This window comes from Seriola aureovittata, chromosome 5, assembly GCF_021018895.1.
Source record: "Seriola aureovittata isolate HTS-2021-v1 ecotype China chromosome 5, ASM2101889v1, whole genome shotgun sequence".
Lineage (NCBI taxonomy): Eukaryota > Metazoa > Chordata > Actinopteri > Carangiformes > Carangidae > Seriola > Seriola aureovittata.
The window spans coordinates 9,150,304-9,169,085 of NC_079368.1; the positions used below are offsets into that span (position 1 = coordinate 9,150,304).

At 41.4% G+C, this 18,782-nt stretch overlaps 2 protein-coding genes across 5 annotated transcripts; one reads left to right on the forward strand and one right to left on the reverse strand.

Annotated features, from left to right (window-relative positions):
* Nucleotides 1-710: 710 nt before the first annotated feature.
* LOC130169905 (rasGAP-activating-like protein 1) lies at nucleotides 711-16,098 on the reverse strand. 4 transcript variants are annotated; one of them, XM_056376955.1, is made up of 22 exons: nucleotides 16,018-16,098; nucleotides 15,715-15,878; nucleotides 15,156-15,212; nucleotides 13,514-13,627; nucleotides 13,080-13,141; nucleotides 11,477-11,606; nucleotides 10,807-10,888; nucleotides 10,518-10,658; nucleotides 10,258-10,349; nucleotides 9,127-9,244; nucleotides 8,777-8,930; nucleotides 7,065-7,129; nucleotides 6,665-6,777; nucleotides 5,837-6,029; nucleotides 5,484-5,621; nucleotides 4,411-4,555; nucleotides 3,572-3,744; nucleotides 2,433-2,570; nucleotides 2,023-2,158; nucleotides 1,307-1,427; nucleotides 1,021-1,100; nucleotides 711-911 (listed from the first exon to the last, which is right to left on the reverse strand). In XM_056376955.1, exons 2-22 carry the CDS (start codon nucleotides 15,738-15,740, stop codon nucleotides 763-765), a joined length of 2,427 nt encoding a protein of 808 aa, XP_056232930.1. In that variant the 5' UTR covers nucleotides 15,741-15,878; nucleotides 16,018-16,098; the 3' UTR covers nucleotides 711-762. The 4 variants fall into 4 exon arrangements, with proteins under 4 accessions (XP_056232930.1, XP_056232927.1, XP_056232928.1 ...); XM_056376952.1 differs by having other exon boundaries at nucleotides 15,516-15,878; XM_056376953.1 differs by lacking the exon at nucleotides 16,018-16,098 and having other exon boundaries at nucleotides 15,516-15,971.
* A 71-nt stretch (nucleotides 16,099-16,169) lies between these two features.
* Nucleotides 16,170-18,496, forward strand: dgcr6 (DiGeorge syndrome critical region gene 6). Its single transcript, XM_056376957.1, has 6 exons — nucleotides 16,170-16,186; nucleotides 16,437-16,548; nucleotides 16,692-16,852; nucleotides 16,934-17,034; nucleotides 17,123-17,263; nucleotides 17,420-18,496. The coding sequence occupies exons 2-6, from the start codon at nucleotides 16,445-16,447 to the stop codon at nucleotides 17,495-17,497; spliced, it is 585 nt and encodes a 194-aa protein (XP_056232932.1). The 5' UTR covers nucleotides 16,170-16,186; nucleotides 16,437-16,444; the 3' UTR covers nucleotides 17,498-18,496.
* Nucleotides 18,497-18,782: the final 286 nt, after the last annotated feature.

Below are 18,782 nucleotides of genomic sequence, written 5' to 3' on the forward strand. Positions count from 1 at the left end.
CATCAAGTGTTTTTAAATATGCAGATTACATCAGAACCAAACATTTAAGTTGACTGGCCATAGCACCGAACAAAAGCACATCGTTTTGTATAAAGGGACCAAAGCAACACTTAAAATAATATTCATTTTGCTCACTGTACAGGCAGCGTTATACTGTGGCATGTGCACCAGCATTTCATAAACTCATGTTGGAATGACCTATAATGTTAATGTCACTGCTACATTACAGCCACGGGGATAAATTGCCTCAATAAAATACAAAACGTTGATAAAAGCAATATCAAAACAGCTTACATTCAGGTACCGTAGATGACACTACAACAAGCTCTTTGCATAAAAATGTGTGACCGAGGTCCTGTACAGTATCTCAAAATATAAAAAGCTTCTTTTCACATTTCACAACAAGTGGATGCAGGCCATGCAACAGATTGCTTGTTATCTACATAAAAAATATGAAGTCAGATCATGCTTTAAAAGTCCCTCGGCCCCCCTTTATCGTCAAGTATTATAATCTCTCCCTGGCGCTATTGAAGTCAGTGGCATTCAGAGAATACAAAAAGATTCAAAGTGGCGGAATTTCCTGTGCTCTTTACAGCAGGGAATGGACTAAAAGGCTGGAAGAGGTTGCACCCTGTGGCCACTTTTTCTCCCTGACTATCAAGAGAGTGAATATCTGATGCTCACTTGTGTTGGTACAGGATGCTGCCCCCCCCCCCCCCCCCCCCCCCCCAGGCATTAGTGGATCCTTGTCCAATGTCGAGTCTAGGGATTCAGAATGACACCGGTGGCGTCCTCCTTTTCTCTGCACTGGAATGTGGCGTGAGCCTGCTCCAGATCCTCTGTGACCGCCAGCAGCCGAGCAGCGACACTCTGACCTGGCTTCAGAGGCTGAACGTTGCATTCTGCACCATCTGCGAGACAGGAAGTGTGCAGTGTTATCAAACTAAATATATGTAACCATGACGATAACACGAACAGATCTGAAAATGTACAGCTTAGACGCAGCAGCTGCAGCCTCACCTGGGCGACTGTCAGAGCTGATCTTCTTTTCTTTATTGCTCGGTGTCTGATCAGTGTCTGGCACCTCCAGATATTTTTTCCTGCAGTAATAGTCAGAGACATTAATCATATGATCACTCACCATTCTGCAAAAGCTGCTTTGTATTTTCACGCAGTGACAGTTCAACATTTGATAGTAATGTCAAGATGCATCAGCAGCAGCAGTCGAGCAGTGTACTCCCGTGTTGCAACATAGCCCTCTAGTGTCAGGTTACTGAACTACACCCAGCCTACTTCCTCTACTGACCTGAGTTTATCTCTGCCCTGGAGAAGCTGCTTGTATATGGTCTGAGTCTCAACGTCAGGATCCAGCGGGTCACTCCAGTCACCCAGAGTCACAGCTGAGTGGGTTCGACTGCAGCCTGTAACTAAGAACCAACCTTTTATTGAGCAGTGGTGCTCTACATATGAACCTCAAACAAATATCCTTCAACTTGACAATTTGATGGAGGTCTCATAGTACTACAAGTTTGAGTGCAAATAGTTGCAGTCGCAATCAAAAAATGCCATTCAAGAAATAAAATCATGCAGCTTTCAGACAGTGACTAAATGTCAGACAAAATCACATTATGATTCCCAGAGCTCGTTCTCCACTCAAGCAGCAAAGACATGGCAGCTACAAATGGAGGGTTTACTCATTAAATATGGATCGCCAGGAGCTCATTCACTCTTTGAAACCAGCTACAAGTAAAGTAAGAGAGTGTAATGTTGTGAATTAGATGTAAACCCGCATGTTCATGGAAAATACTGCTTATGCTCTGGGATGCTTTCAATTCACGAGCATCCTTCTGGGGGCGCCTCGGGTGTAATTCGACACATTCGACACACAAATCTGAGCTACATTTTCATATATACCCACAAAATGCACAATAAAAACTGGCTAGATAATTTCGCCACACACTGGGTCCCTGTAGAGGGATTTCTAAGTTTGTGCAGCGTCAGAAGTAATAAAAGCAGGATTACCAGGACGATCTGCCTGCAGGCAGCAGGTCCACTTGCCGCTGCGATGAGCCCCTGGGTGGAAAGAGGGCAGCATGCGCTCATTGTAGATGCTGACTTTCCTGATCGCTGATAGCCACTGGTTCAGCTCATTAACGTTCTATTCAGAGGGGGGGAAATGAGTTTAGTGGCCCCTGAAAGTCATACTGAAATCAAAGCAGGGGGGAAATATATCATTTTAATGAAAAATAAAGCAATTCCTTTACTTTTTCTAATAAAAGACAATCATCATCAGTGTTTATTTGATCATAACACTAATCTAAAAACCCAGCAAACTGTCACCAAAATCAAGTCAATGATGCTTTTCAAATTTTTTCAAACTGAAAAAGGTCATGAACTTGTTTGGTGACTGGCTGGTGTCAGTACCAATGCACCTTGCACTGGATGTACATGGTGTGCAGCTGTCCGTCGTTGTCCTGGGAGATGACCTGCATTACATTCTGCTGCTGAAAGGCATTTTCATCCACCCTCTCCACGGCGCACACACATTGAATAGGGATTGAGGAGCGCACCTGCAACAATTCAGCCACAAACCACAGCACCAATTAACACAAGTATGCATAGGCCAGTGATGAGGGATCATGCTTTTTGCCTCAGGCAGTTTAGACTGAGGTCTAAGTGAAATAAAAGAGACATTTGATCAAAGGGCAAATTACTTGAGCAGTGTACTGATACTGAAATATTTTTCACACATTAGGCCAGAGAAGAACAGTGTGAGGCAAGGAGGAAGTGAAGATGAGATCAGCGTGGCAGCAAAGGCCACTTTTAAGTGTAAATCAGCCACTTCCAATGGGAGCTCGCTTCACTGAGACTGGAGTGCTCCAACATGGAGGAAAGGGGCCAGGACATTGTCTGCAATCTGATTTGCAATGTTAGCATGAATATCCACAGCCTTCAATTAACCCTCGCCTTTATTCCAGTCGCACAAAGCAGAGACTGGCTCAAAGAGAGAGCTTTTTACTGGGAGAGCCTGCTCCCCTCTCTGTCTCCCTCTCTCTGTCTCCCTCTCTCGCTCTCTCTCTCTCTCTCTCTCTCTCTCTCTCTCTCTCTCTCTCTCTCTCTCTCTCTCTCTCTCTCAGTCTCTGGTTGGTGAATGTGAGGAGATCATTATCACAAGGCTAGGCACCACATGGTAATAACACTAATGATGTTCTCACAAGGAGATCAACACAAATACATTAAAGCAAGCTGGAGATGACTAAAATGTTTCCTCTTTTTATGAGCCAAGTTGATAAACGTCCTTCAAAGGGCAGACACAGTGACTGATTCATCATCACAAGACCAGATCAGCTTCTAATAATGGATGAGTCACTTTCACATGACTTTGATTCAAGTTTACTCATCTATTTTGTGGCCTGTATATAAGAGAAAGAAAATGATTAATCATATATATGGCATATATGCAGTAGAAGACAAATTCAAAAACACAGCTGGTAAAGTGGGGAAAAAAAAAAATCACACATCAATATATATTGGTGGAATGTGGCTTTTAGCTTACTGGTTTAGTACCAACCTGCCAATCAGGGGTCTTGGCGTAAGACAGTGTCTCACTAGTCAACCAGAAGTAGCGTTTCTTGAAGGCAAAGCGGGACAACAGTTGAGGTCCCTCTGCTTTGTGTTTGTGGAGGTACCCCTCTTTAACTGTGACAGAGGGCATGAATACAGCCCTCTGAGGCACCTCGGACACTGCAGGGAGAACAGGAAATGTAAAGAAGAACTGTATTTGTAATGTACATGTGAAGGCATGTTCATCCATATAGACACAAGGTGGTGCTGTGACAATAAGCAAACAAGAATACACTGAGTTGTTTAACTACAATACATGTCTTTATCTTCAGCACTTTGCTATCGATGGCACCTCAGCCCTCCTTCCATCACCACATGAAGGACAGCTTCAAAGAGGAATAACAAGCATCCACTTCTGTCTAACAAATCCACCTGAAGAGCATTAAATGTCAAACTGGCCTTTAAGAAAAAAGAGTGGGTGTGATGTGCAGAAGGAGGCTGAAACATGATATGTCAGAGGGGGAAGATGTTTCACAACAACCACCTCACTGACACATGACGCTAAGAAAGCAGCCCAGACAAGTTGGGCAACCAGTGTGGCGTGTACAAGCGCCTGTAGCTTCTCACTCCAGCTCCCCGCCAGCTCATTAACCATATCATTTCTTTTCTAAACTCCAAGCTGCTTATGAATATTTCATCACAGGGCTACAGTATTGTTTTGCCTAATCCTGATATCAGCTGGAAGCTGCTAGCAGCTGGCCTGTGGTTGATTACCTCAACAGCTTGACCTCTGAACTTTCCTTGTGATTACAAGTTTAACGGTGTATCCACTGTTATCAGCCTTACCAATGTCATGATCTATGTCGATCAACTTGTCAAGGAAGTCTTTCACAGAGGCCACACTGCGAAGGATGATGGGATGAAGAGGCGCCATCCACTGCTCCTTTCCGTGACCCAGCTGAAGGCCCAAGTTCCCGACACTTTGTAATGCCTGGCAACCACAAAAAGACACGACACCCACTCAACGCTCACACCTTCAGCACATCAACTCTCTGGCAAGTGACAGAACTCAGTGTGAGTGACTGCATATCTCAAAGTCAGAGATCAAAAGGGTCCATGAGGCCAAGCATGCTGTGAGGCCCTTTGTCCGGCCCACACCTGGCCTAGGGCGAGGAGGAAGTCCCTCTCGACACCCCTCTCTGATGCTCGGCTTTGAACCGTAGTCTGGTCGCAGTACACACAAAGGTAAAAATAGCCTGTTCCCTCTCTCTGTAGAGGACCCATGGCAACAGCCCTTCAGCACCACGGACAGCAACCACAGAAGCCACACGTGGGAGAGGAACGAGGTTTCACTTTTCTTCTTATATGTGACCATGACACCGTTGCTTTTAATGACATCAAGGTTGTTTTCTACAGTTGGTGGTCTCGTCAGTTCAAAAGCATGGTGAGCTCTTTGTTCCTTGTTACTGGCCTTTCTTGCCAGGAACAAGGAAATGTTTCTTTGGTGTATTTCCTTTGCAATTTGATCTATTTCCGGTTGTAGCAGGATGTTTGAGCATGTCACAATGTGTGAAGGTCTTCTTCAGGTATTGTTAAATTATGACAGACAATCACACTGAAAACCACTGCATACCTGGTGTAGTTAGTCAAACAATCCACTGCAAGGTGTGTTGTGTGTGATTTTGAGTTGTCATGAATTTACTACACACATAGTATAAACACTGTATGTTGTATTCCTGCTTCATATTTATTTGTTTTGCACAAAATTAAAAATCCCCACTGCTGGCAAACATGCAGCGTCCCGTCCAGTTGCATCCACCTCTTTGCTGTTTGTTTTTCCTTCATTTAACTGTGATGTCTGGAAATTAATAAATTATTCATAGCAGTGTCTGCGTGTATGTCTGTGTTGTGCATCGTACCTTGGCCAGTAGTAACAGTGTTCTGCTTGTACGCGTGTCAGCGTGCTGGTCTCTCAGCTGGAACAGTTTAGGTGTGAGGATTGCAGGAGCAAAAAAACGCAGGAAGAAGAACCCACTGATGGCCAGATACTTCACATCCTGTAAAAAAGGGGGGTAAATTTGACAGGAAAGTTAATGAACCTTAGGACTGGCTCTTAGGATAAAAGTGGTAGCTGAATGTGTAACATGCAAAGGTGAAGTAAAAATGATTCAATCTAAAATATGCAAGACCTACAAATACATACAAATATACTGTCAGGTTTAGAGAAGGTGTTTCCAGCTTTTATTTTCAGTGTGTTTTGCTCCAGACTGACCTCATTCTCAGGTTCAGCAAATTGCTCCTCTACTCTCTTGTGTAGCTGTTTGAAGGCCACTCTCATGACGGGAGGACACTGATCGACTGAGCCCACGATTGATTCAGTGATGCTTGTTAAGTAGCCCTGCAGCATCTCCACACTGCTGTCCCGTACCTCTGCCTCTGACACTGCACCCTTGAATGAAATTCGTCTTTGGAGACAAAGAAAGATATTGTCAGTCATTGTCAGTACACAGTCCTAAGAAAAGGTACCAGCCATGTTGTATATAGATTTGGTTGAATCATGTAAGGGCCATACTCAATTAAGCATATTAATCAAATATACTCAAATTTACAGCGTGTTTTTTAATATAACTGATAATGTAGTCGCATGTTAGAGCATGCAGTTTCATTAATTGGACAGCGTATAGACAGGGAGTGGCGACAACTAATAAGGTGATGGCAGGCAGATGTACTGCAGATGGAGAGGATGTTAGATCCTGGATCTCCCTCCATGTCAGAGACATCTCAGGGGGCTCATGGCAGTTGCCAAGCAACAGCCTTCCCCCTTTTCACATTCCTTTTTTCAATTTTTTTTATCACAGTAATGTCTTCCTCTCAGGGGAGAAGTGTAAAAGAAGTGGGCAGTCTCCTGTGGCAGCATTTCCATTTGACCATTTCAACACATAGGACTGTGAACTACACAGGTGAACCTACAACCCGAAATCCACACTAGTCATTTGTGGCTTAAGACAAGCATCTGTGAAACAGATCTGGACTGGTTTAAGTCAGAATATGTTTGTAGTAATGTGAGCTCCAGGAGGATTATGTTTGAGGTGTGTTTTACCTTGTGCGGTTCAGGTCGATCTTACATGGGTCCAGCTCGATGTATTTCTTCTCTTCAAAGATGCGGTTGATGATGGGCTTCAACACCTCATGCAGATACAGCATGCCAACAGCCTGACAGCAAAACAATACCATATGTTGAATACTTCTCATTTGCATCTATACTACAGCAATTATTTTCTAAATGTATAAATCTGCATAGTACAAAGAGTAAACAAGGTGCAGTGTGATGCAGGAGGGGTGCATAAGACATGTCAGTAACTAAGTGTACATTTAATAGCGATAGGGAATGTTCAGGGGGAAAAAGATTGACCAAAATGTTGCAAAACATATCATATCATGCTGAAAAATCAATTACTTACAATTCCTCATAAAACAAAACAAGAGCTACGTCAACACACCTTCATGAACTGTTCCATGGCCTTCGAGGCAAGTGAGTTAGAGCGAAATAAAGTGTTGGGATCAGCTGTGACAGCAAAACAGAAAAGAGACTAGGTTAGATTTATAGTAAATAATAACTTCATTTAACCTAAATATACATTATATAATACTACATATTAAATTATAACAGGGATGCAGCAGCTTAGAATTTAGGGAAACATGAATATGATCAATTTAAAGAACAAGGAAAGTGTCTGTTGTACAGAAAGCTCATTTCATGTAACATCTATCACATGTATGTCTACTCTTTGCAATGTTTATTTTGTTTATTTTTTTCAAAGAAAATCTTCCACAATACATTTTCTGTCTGTGTGATTTTGGAATAAAAATCTTTTGGACTAAACTTGACTTGATTTTACTTGAGTAAGTTCACTGAGTCAGCTTTCTCCACATTAAAAAATAAGAAGAAGAAACAGGGGTTAAGGTGCTGAACATGAACCACAATGTTCCTGCTTTGCCTCTGGCCAGAGGCCCTTTGTTGAATGTCATTCCCCATCTGCATCTCTCATCATTTCCTGTCTCTCTACTGTTGTCTGTCTAACAAAGGCAATCAATAAATGCATAAAAAAACACACTGAGTTTGATGTATATGTGAGGGCAGAAACAGGAAAAGGATCCCACCACTGTATTAATAGCTCCCAATGAATGTAATGAAGCAGCTTTCACAGAGACCCTCATCAGGCACATAATCGTGCTTGATGAGAATCTCTGAGATTGAAACATCGCCTCATTAAATTCATTGGAAGCCATTAATACAGTGTGTGGATCCTTTGTCTGTTTCTGACCTCAGTTCAGGCGTCTGGTCTGGTGCACGACGTAAATGTTTTTGGATGCGTATGAAGTGATCTGCTTCAGAGACACACAGCTCAGAGCCACACATCAGGGCAGACTGACCTTGCTGCAACAATGCTTAAATCCTTCAAGGTGGCAATGCTAAAATATCCATGGTGACAGGACTGGGTTTCCAGGTAAAATATGTAATATATTAAATGATGAGGACCTATGAGAAAGGCTGAGTTTTCATTGCAACCCAATGGGAGTACAGTACATGTGCACAACTTTAATGTCTGGCTGCTCACTGCATCTATTCTTGATCAAGCAGTTACCGTTATAGGATCGTGTGGAGTTGCTATGGAAACTTAGGCACTATGCTTATTATCTCAAACTACACCAACAGAACCCAAAGACCAGAGCACAACTCTGTGTAATCATGGGAATGTGGTGCGGAGGCAAAAACGTGACTAATCCAGACCACAGAGGAGCCATGAAAAGACTGTAGGGTGAGTAAATAATTGGCATTGGGGTAGTAAATATAGTGCTGGTGGGCTTTAAATGCCCACACACAGACCACAGCGTTCAGAGACCTTAATGTCATTTCAGAGATAAATAGCTGCAGCCCTCAGAAGTGCTCTCCAGAGTGGAGCAATTACAGCAAACTGGCATGTCCCAAACTCTGACTAATACAAATACTGACTAAAAGAGATAAATAAAGATCTTATGCCGAATGTGTATTGTGTGGTCACAGTTGTCACAGATATGTATGCATTAATCTATTCCTTATCTATTCTATCTGTTCATATAATAAATACAATGCAGCCCTTGAAATCATGAATATCTGAACTGTCACTGAAGACAGTTTTAATGTCTTGACATGTTGTCCCTTTAATCTTACTAGTGTGGTTGACCTCCCGGGTGTTAAGGTAATCCAGGAAGGGCACCACCAGGCCCTGGCCCAGGTAGATCTTCACCAGGGTCATTGCCACATCTTGACGGCTCTCAACAGTGGTCACCTCCTCCAGCATGGTCAGAGCGCTGCTATCCTCCACCTGGTTAGAGAGGACGGCTCAGGTTATGGGCAGAGCATCTGTCTCACTTGGATGTCAACACAGGATAAATGAGACAAGATCTCTGTGGATTAGGTCAAAACACTATATATATACAGCAGTCTCCTGACAAAGAACAGCATTCATCATACAGTTGAGCACATGAATATCAGTGCTCAGGAGGAGTGGTGAGACTGACCTCTATAGGGGAGATGACCGACTCAACCAGAAGGTCAATGAGAGGCTGATAGTACACAGATGGCAGGATCCGATCCTCCACCAAACGCACCTTCAGACGCAGCGCTCCCAGCTTGCCACTGGAAAGCGAAGGAAAATAGAGTCTGAGAAAGAGGAGTTTTCCTGCACACTTTGATCTTATGCTGAGGTATGCCTCCATTAAAGATCTCCTGGTAGAGAAGGCAAAAGTGTCTGACAGCTCCCAGCACCAATTTTAAATAGTAAATTCTAAAAAAAATTAAAATAAAATAGAAGTTTTATGGCTTTTTTGAATGGACTGCTCCTGAATTTGTTTTTCTGTACGTGAAAATAACCAATCACTTGATTTTCCATGGCTCTGTCTACAAACTGCAATATAATTTGCCATGTTTTTGTGTGTGTGAAATCCAGAGGACATTGTAAATAAAAAGGCTGGAACCTTATTAATGATTAAAGTGTAAGTGAAACTCTTTTAAATGATCTTGTAACATGTCTATGTTATTGCAAGGTGAAACACTGATAATATCAGATAAAAGGGTCATTTGGCAAATGTCAGATTTCATAATATAACAGACTTTTATCAATGTGGGAATAACATCTCTAAACACATGTTAAGGAGTCCACATGATTTTAAAAAAACATTAAAAAAAAAAAACATCAGTTGAATCAAATTGTCCCAGAGGAAATATCTTTTGCTATTACGTCTCTTTTTTGTGAAAGTAGGTCTCTACCTACCACTTTCTACACAGTAGTGTGCAGTCCTAAATAAAAAAAGGCTTTAACTGTGAGTCATTTCCTAATGAACCTCTGAGATTTGCTTCACTTTGACACTATCCTTTCGCAGTTCACTCAGCCCTCTTTGTTCTAAAATTATCTCAAGGAACAGATGCTGTCACAGACCTGGCTATACACCTGCGAGTGTTCATTTAAATGCATGAAAGGGAGCATTGAGGAGAACAAATACTTTCCTTGGAAGCATTTAAAATAAAACACACACAGCGATTGCTACTCAGTTTGAGTCTTGAGAGGTTTCCAAAAACAAAATGCTTGCCTGAGTTATACAAGCACCACAAACTTATCACATTGTACAAATAAGCACACCCATAATCCTCACCCAGCATCCACCTCATTGTTTCCCAAGGGAAGCAAACGAAACCAACCCTCTAACAGAGGTGTTTTGTGCAAACAAGCAAAAGGGATTTCCACCTGTGGAAAGAAAATCACAAACAAGGATACAATATCATGTAAGAAAAATAACTTGGAATCTCATTGTGGGTGATACTGTGTTCACAGACAAAACATTTTTTTTAAGTAATCCTGTGATGAAATCTCTAAATCTGATATGTAATATTATTATATTCATGGCATCCTCACCTTTCCCAGAAAGTCATTCTTTCCCACCATGTCCCAGTCCCAGACCTCCACAGTGACAGTTCCTTCCTCACTCAGCTCCTCTGGATCAAAGTCCAGCTCCAGAGTCTCTCCCCAATGAGGGAAGCGAGTTTTCTTGATAATCTAAGACGCAGCATTTGGGATGATAAGAAATCCACAATTCACTTCTTGTCACCTCAGCTCACACATAAATATGGTAACATCAAATAAAATGACAGACAGCTCCACTGAAACCAATACATACTGTACATGCAATGCACAGAGAGCTCACCGAGGTCTCTGCACTGTGGTTGTTGAAAATAACTCTCGCAAATGGATCAGAGGTGCCAGAGATGTCTCTTGGAGCCAAGTCTCTGTGGGCATCACCAGAACAAAAGACAACACAACTGATCAATACTCTAAAACACTCAACAAATTCTGCAAATCAAATTAGTCGGTGAGGTGCTGCAAAGAAAAACAACCAAACCACCACTTTCCACTTGACCTTATTCTTTCAAAGTTAATTCACATTCATGGGAGCATGCCATGTCAAGCCCTGATTGACAGGCTCATTAGTGCCCTGTCTGAGAGGGAGAGATTGTAGCCTGGGCCGCACAGATGGGACAGTGAGTGGTGTGATAGTGGCAGTATGACTCAGGACGGGAGTGTGGAGGCCTGCGGGGTGATGGTAATAACATTTCAGCTCAGAAATAATGATGGCACTGCCAGGTCTAAGCTGCAGAAACTTAACTTTAATCACCACTTTAATCATCTTAAATTTGCATATAAAGTATATAGTTTCCTCACATGCAACTACTGTAGATGTACACATGCTTTTATAGTCTATCTAACCTCCTGGTGAAAAGCCTGCTGCTCTAATGTTGAGGTCATTACTGTCCTTTGTTATCTATAAATGACATTTTCTCCGCAGTGGCTAGATTTAAAGCTCCCAATTATTCTACCTGGCTTCAATGACTTGACATCGCAGACTGATCTTCTCTGTATCTTTCAGCAGCTCCAGACTCAGATGGATCTCCCCCTGGACCTCTTCATCAGGGTTGACCCTTGTCAGGTTCAGCCAACTGTCTAACCCTGACCATACCACACGGAGAGATTTTAATAATCAAAACAACAATCTTCAATTCTAGTGCACTAAATGTTAAGAAAGGCTAATGAACACAGAAACTAGGGATGAAAATCATATTTTTCAATTAATTGTTTTCTGTCAATTGGGAAACTATTCATTTCTGCCGTAATGTCGAAGTAACATTGTTCTAAACTTAATAAAGACAGTTAAAGTAAAACCTAGATATGTCCTATGGCAGGAATTCATTAGAGCTCAAACAATCAGTCGATTAAATAGTCTAGTAGTCTATTGACAAAAAATAATCTGCAACAATTCTGATTCACTGTTTTACATTATTTTTCAAACAAAAAAATGCAAAATATTCCTTAGTCCAAGGTTTGAGGATTTTCATCTTTTCTCTTTATTCAATAGTAAACTGAATATTTTTAGGATTCAGAGTTTTGATGGACATCACACTGAGCTTTAAGAAATTCTGCTGGCCATTCTTTTACTAAATTCTCACATTTCATGGTCTAATCAAATAATAAAGGACCACAATTATGCATTTGAGTAAGTTCACATTTTAAAATAGCAGATTTTGTGCAAAAAAATGTCTAATAATGCTAACAATTACATGACAAGGTGAAGAAATGCACCGTCAAAAAAAACTACAATATTGTTTTGATAGTCTGAATTATGTGATATCGTTTACATGTCACGTTTCGATGTGCTCTGTTTTCATCGTTTTCAGAAAAATCAGACATAAGCGAGGGCACGATGTCAAGGGCAGACTGTGTGAAGATTCCTGCGAGGGAGTAACTGACTCAGTACCACCGCATGAATCACGCGAAGCCATGCCAGGTGGCTTTCAAGAGAGGCATCATTATGCAGCAAACATACCCTGATAAACGCTTTGAGCAATTTAATAAAACTACAGCAGCATCAAGCAATACCATATTTTAAATGTCCTCTGTCTGGCCGAGACAGCGAAGCAAGTGCCTGAGTTCATGCCGAGGTAAACAATGTGTCTAATTTCTTGAATGTGAAGGCGTCAGTAAGAGAGCCAGACATTAAACGGTTTGTGGCCGTTTGAAATGCTTTGGTTGTTCTCCTCATTTTACAGCGCTGTGGGTTTCCACACAAACAGATGGTTTATCACGCACAATGAAAAATACCAGAGTTTATGCTGACAAGCGCCAGGAGCGTCAACATAATAACACATTTATCGGTGTGAATGCTGATTTCACTGCCTCTGAGTTAGAGTTTACACAACTGAAGCAGATTCCAAGTGACTGATAAATGTTCAAATATGTGCAAATCTCAGTAAATGTGTGAGAGTTCTCTAAGAACCGTTCCCAGAGTTTCTGTCTAAAAAAAAAAAAACTATGCCTTAGGCTTAGACCTTTGACTCGGTCATGGGAATCCATGTAAGTTTAACCTCTGAGCTCCGGTCATGCACCCATCCTGACACAGACTGACGCAGATCTGTTCAGTCATACCTTTAGCTTGAGATCCAATGGCTTCTTTGCTCAGAGTAATCTTTCCAATAACATCGTCGTGCCTGCAGAAGAAGATAAAAGAAGAGATTGTCAGACAGAAGCTATTGAAGACATTATCACAGTTGTTTGATCTTGTTGGAGTAAAACAGGGGGTGAATTTGAAGACACACTGATTAGAAAACTGGTGGTCACGAGAAAAGGAGAAAAAAACAAAAAAAACAACCTTTAATCAGTCAATCTGAGCAACCATCTGTCTGATGATGTTTGTTTATTCAAAGCTTGGTTAGGTTTTAACCCAAATATATCAATTCATGAACCAAGTTAAGCAAACACCGATGGCTTGGAGGACCATAAATCTACTGCCAAGCTCCTTCAGTAAAGAGCAATGGTTGAATGTGGACTCATTTTGGAACAGCTTTGAATGACAGTGTTACCCAATGGTGTCCTCATCCATGACATGAAAGGAGAGTGAATGGAAACCCGTGGGGAGGTGCAGTGTATACTCTTCACCCCAGAAAGGATTGAGGTTCTTCCACACTGTGGCAGTCCTGAAAAGAGAGGTTTGAAATGTTAGCTTTAACCAGACCTTGCACATCACATGAACGTATGCAATAGCAACCAGTACATTAATAGCATGAGTCAGGAACCACTGCTAAAGCGGCAGCAGTATAAGCCCTCACTTACCCGCATCTTAAGTGTACCTGAGGGTACACAGATCATGTGCTTTTCAACTAATGCGTAAAAACTACTGGGGTTCACAATCTCTGCAAGCGATTGCAAGATAAATTGATTAATGGAATAGGAAAGAATAAAAAACATAGGCTGCTACACAAAATAATATTCATTTTTCTGACTTCTATCTAATTTTTGCTTTGCGATATACTGGATTCATTCCCTTGCCTTGGCTGTTAAAATTATGCAAATGAAACGTTCTGCAAAATTCCTCTTTGATGGATCTGCTCGCAACTTACTTACATATGCAATGGTGTAAACATGCATTGCTTCATTTTCAGATATCATACTTGGTAAAAATGTTAGGAATCACTGCTCTACACCATCAAGTTAAAAGGTCCTGCTTAAAAACTTTAGGCTCCTGGTAGGATTCAGTAAATTTTCTGGATATTTCATTTTATACAGGATAAGGATTATAATTTAAGGATTTTAAGGAGGATCTTTAAGATTTAAGGATTTTATACAAAAACTATTTTACATTCCTTCGAGTAAAGTATTGAAAAAGCAATGCTGTCAGTGCCAGTCATACTGTATATTGTATTGTCAATAGTAACAAAAGCTTTCAGGATACCCTACCCTAGAGATAATTTTAGATCTCTGTATGGTTTTGAGTTTGTAATAGTGTAGTGTGGCCATTATTTCCCACCACAATCTACCAGCTACATCATCCATGAACATCACACTCCAGGAGTCAGTTGGCCAGTAACACTACAAGTACAAGATAATTAGCATGAGTGTCTGCAGTGAATCATTGTGCCATTTTCCCTCAACATGCCAGATGGAACAATAGCCACTGAATTCGCCCCATGTTTTTGTTAGAGACAACAACAAACATTTCTTTTAAAGCTCCCTGGGTTGCTGTCAAAGAGCACCACTTGGAGACAATGTACTGTGTTGTATAGTATAGATGCTGTTGAAAATAAGCACATTTTCTTTGAATTATTTGGAGGATGAAATCATCTGTACTTTAGCACTCATATGGAGAACATCTCTGAACTGTTCTGCTCCCAGCTCTCAGCATTCTCCTTGCTTACACCGGGAGCTCCCTGCAATAATTGATGCGCCCTCTCCATGGTTACCTGCGGGTGTTTTAAAGGCCAGACCAGTATCAGGTTCTCAATGTTGGAGGGGCCACGCTGTGGGCACCACCGCCCTGATCACACACACTTCACCCCGGTTTACATGTGTATAGTAGCGGGAGCACAGCCAGAAAACGAAATTATGCAAATATATAAACTGTGATGAAGAATATTCAATATCCTCCAGCTGTAGCTCTACATTAACCAAAACATTTTTTCATGAACATATTATGCACATCTTCATTTATAATCTGAGGGGACTCACCTGGCCACAACTTCATTGTCAACTTTTACAATGCAGTATGGATCACTGGTTCCGGAGCTTCAGATGACAAGAAAAATAAATGTCAGCATGAGACATATTAGGACAAGCAATTTGTCTGATGGTAAATTTCATCTTATTTTCAGCTGCCTGTATTTAAATATGCTGAGTTAATTTGATTACATAGCCCTATCTCACACCTGATTCCTTCAACTAATTTACAGGAGACCGTTTCAAATGTAGGCTGAACTTTTTACTTTTCTAACCAACCTGATAAGTAGCTACTAAACAATGTTGCAGTTGTATATATGCTGCCAGCTGAGACTTGCGCACAGCGGCACATGCCAATCAGGAATTACTTACACGTCTTTGGCCGGGAGGTTCCTGCCCTCGACAATTCGAAAATAAAGAGACGTGTTTTTGGCCATTTTGAGTCGAGTGAGCTATTAATCCAATTTCTCCTATATTCCCATACGCGCTCTTATAAATAGTGCTCTTCCCCTCCGTAACTGAGTTTTCTTCATTTCATGGCACCTTCAGCGCGTGACGGCGCGCAGCTCACCAGTAGCGCGCGACACAGGCGCGCATCCAGCCCAGTTAGCCCAGCAGGTGAAACACTGTGGGCCACGGTGTGGGCAGCTACACTGCGCTCTGGCGTTGTCAGTCTTATTCCAGCTCTTCTTCTTTTAAACGTGTCGCCTGGATGAAGCATCAGACATGTCCATTCTGAAATGCACGCGACATGCCATTAATAGCCTACATTACATTCAACAGGACTTAAAATCGCTTACATTCATATCTGACATTGCTCACCAATCTATTTGTAACTGACGTTATTCCCTGTCATTTATATATATATACATACCCTCTCGCACTAATTTGTACCACCCGTAAATGTATTGTTACACCTGGTCCTCAGGAGCGTCTCTTCTTTGACACAATGCGCCACCTTGCGAGCATATTGAGCTACTGCATGCACCTTTACAGACAGGCACCTTAGCAGGCAGCTGCTCGGGGTCCTCATTGTAGTGCATGTAAGCTAATAAACAAAACGTTACAACCGCTCAGCTTAAAAACATCACCTTTTTCCTACAACTTGTTTTTGTCACTTTAACCGTTAACTGACGGACATCGTTAGATGCAGGCTAGTCTCCAAAAGATAACACATTGTCTTCTCTCTGAGAACTGTTAACTATAAAAACAGTGAAGTTAGCCTAAACTGCTACTGCTAGCTAGCCGAGTGTGTTGACTAGCAGCGTCCTGCTGTTGTTCTCGTCTTTCCAGTTAAGGAGATGGATGGTTATCCCGGAGTCATTGGCGGTGATTCTACAAAACAACAAGAAAGACATTACTACCTGTTGTCTGAACTGCAAACATTAGTCAAAGACTTACCAAGGTAATGTTGCCTTACCTTCAGGGAGGACTTCCTTCACAGAATTCAGACAAATGATTATAGCAGTGAATGTCTCAGGTTTAGCTTTATTGATTGATTTATTGACTACATCTTAATGATCACTGTTTTTTTTTCTCCACGGTTAGCTCCTTCCAGCAGCGCCTGTCCTACAACACGCTGAGTGACCTGGCTCTAGCACTCATAGATGGGACCGTTTATGAGATTGTGCAGGGGCTCCTGGATATTCAGCATCTGACAGAGAAAAATCTGTACAACCAGAGGCAAAAGCTGCACTGTGAACACCAAGGTCAGTGCTCTGCTTAACAGAAAACATGCAGTGACTAATGGTTATGCTTGCTTGACTGGTTATTTTTCTGTGTGTTTGTAGCACTCAAGCAAGATCTTGCACGAAAACACAAAGACGCTCTGCAGTCATGCAAGTCCCACAATCTTGCACTTCTTAAATCAAACCAACAAACGGAACTAGAGGTAAGAGAATTACCTCTGATCACTTACAAGGCTGTTGTTATTGCCATATGCGTTTTTATTTCTTAATAGTTGTGTGTTGTGTCATCAGGCTCTGGACATTCGTGTGCGAGAAGAACAAAGAATGATGGATAAGAAGATTGTAGCGGAAATGGATCAAAAAGTGATAGACCAGCAGAACACCCTGGAGAAGGCAGGAGTCCCGGGGTTTTACATCACCACTAATCCTCAGGTTGACCTCTATACCTGTTCACTTACTGTATTGAATGAGCCCAGCAAGACCACAAATAGTAGGATAGCATAGCAAACATGCACTGTGTGATGCAGACAAATGTCCAGCAGGTGGCAATGTAAGTCTTCACTGCTCTTCAACTGCTTTGTGTTTCAGGAGCTGACAATGCAGATGAACCTACTTGAATTGATCCTCAAGCTTCAGCAGAAGGAGTCACAATCTGGACTACTATGAGAAAGATGATACAGAAGCTCAATTGTGCCAAAAGAAACAGACGGTGTACGCTCATGATCCAATGACTGTGAGATTCACTGTGCTTCAGTTGACGTGTAACATTGTTGTGTAAGAAGCAACAAGTTGAGAAAAAGTTGAACACGTGTTGTCCCGAGTCGAATTGGCATCACCATCATAAACCTGTAAGACAAGGCTGGTTCTAATGTATTCAAGTAAGTTTCAAGAAGTGAAGGAGAGCAGTAGCAGGTTGTGACAAAATAAAACGCTTAAATACCATGTCACACATTGTGCAATTAGGTAGTTGTTTTGTTACAAATCCTTTGAAGACACGTTGAAGGACTTCTTAAGGACACAAAGAAATGAACAGATGGCTGTAACTGCAGGTAATGCTGTGACCGTTCTGCACTGAGATGTTCTCTTCGCAAGTGCCTCTTGATACCTTTGGAGCAGTTGGCGACATTTGAGGTGAAAAGGAAAGTTTTATCCTTTGTGTGTACACAGACCCAACTCTGAGCAGCAGCAGTGTATAAAGCTGAATTCTGTAACTTTCCACATGTCATTGCTTTCTGCAATGGTGAAAGTGTCTTGGGAGGTTGTGTGTGAACCTGCTGTTAATTTAAAGCAGCCACTGGACACTTAAAAAATGGACCAACTCCTACTTGCCTCACCTCAGGATGTTGAGCTCAAATGTGTAAAACAGAAACAAGGTGTGAAATGTGTCAGTTGTGTTCTGGCTCTGAACAGACTTTATTCATGGTTAGTTGTTGAGCTAACCTCAGTGCGTTTACATTGATATTTTTTAAATGTAAATGTTGGTTAATGTTAACTGTTTGACAATCCACAATTCAGTAAATACCAATAAGCAATTCATTACTGCTATGATATACAGTGTGAACAAAATCTGATATGGAAAGTAGCATTAAATATTTTTATGTGATTTTCCATTACACAAATATCTGCCTTCATAAAACAAATGTTATTAAACGTTTCTCAAAGCATCATTGTGTTTTGTAAATAATTTGAAGGATTTAGTTCTGCAGACACTGATGTAAATATTTTTTCACCACTATAATTTGTGTAGTCCTGTGTTCCAAATTATTTCACTTTAATGGGAGGCGGCTGGAGTGGCAACACATTCCTGGTTTTTAAAGACCACTGTCAAAGTTAGGCTTATTGAGTGTCACACTGAGACAGATATGATGATATATGTGTGTTAATCTTATCCCACTCTGACTAATTTCCCTATTATATACGTCCTTAAGTCATACACACACCTATTGTTAGT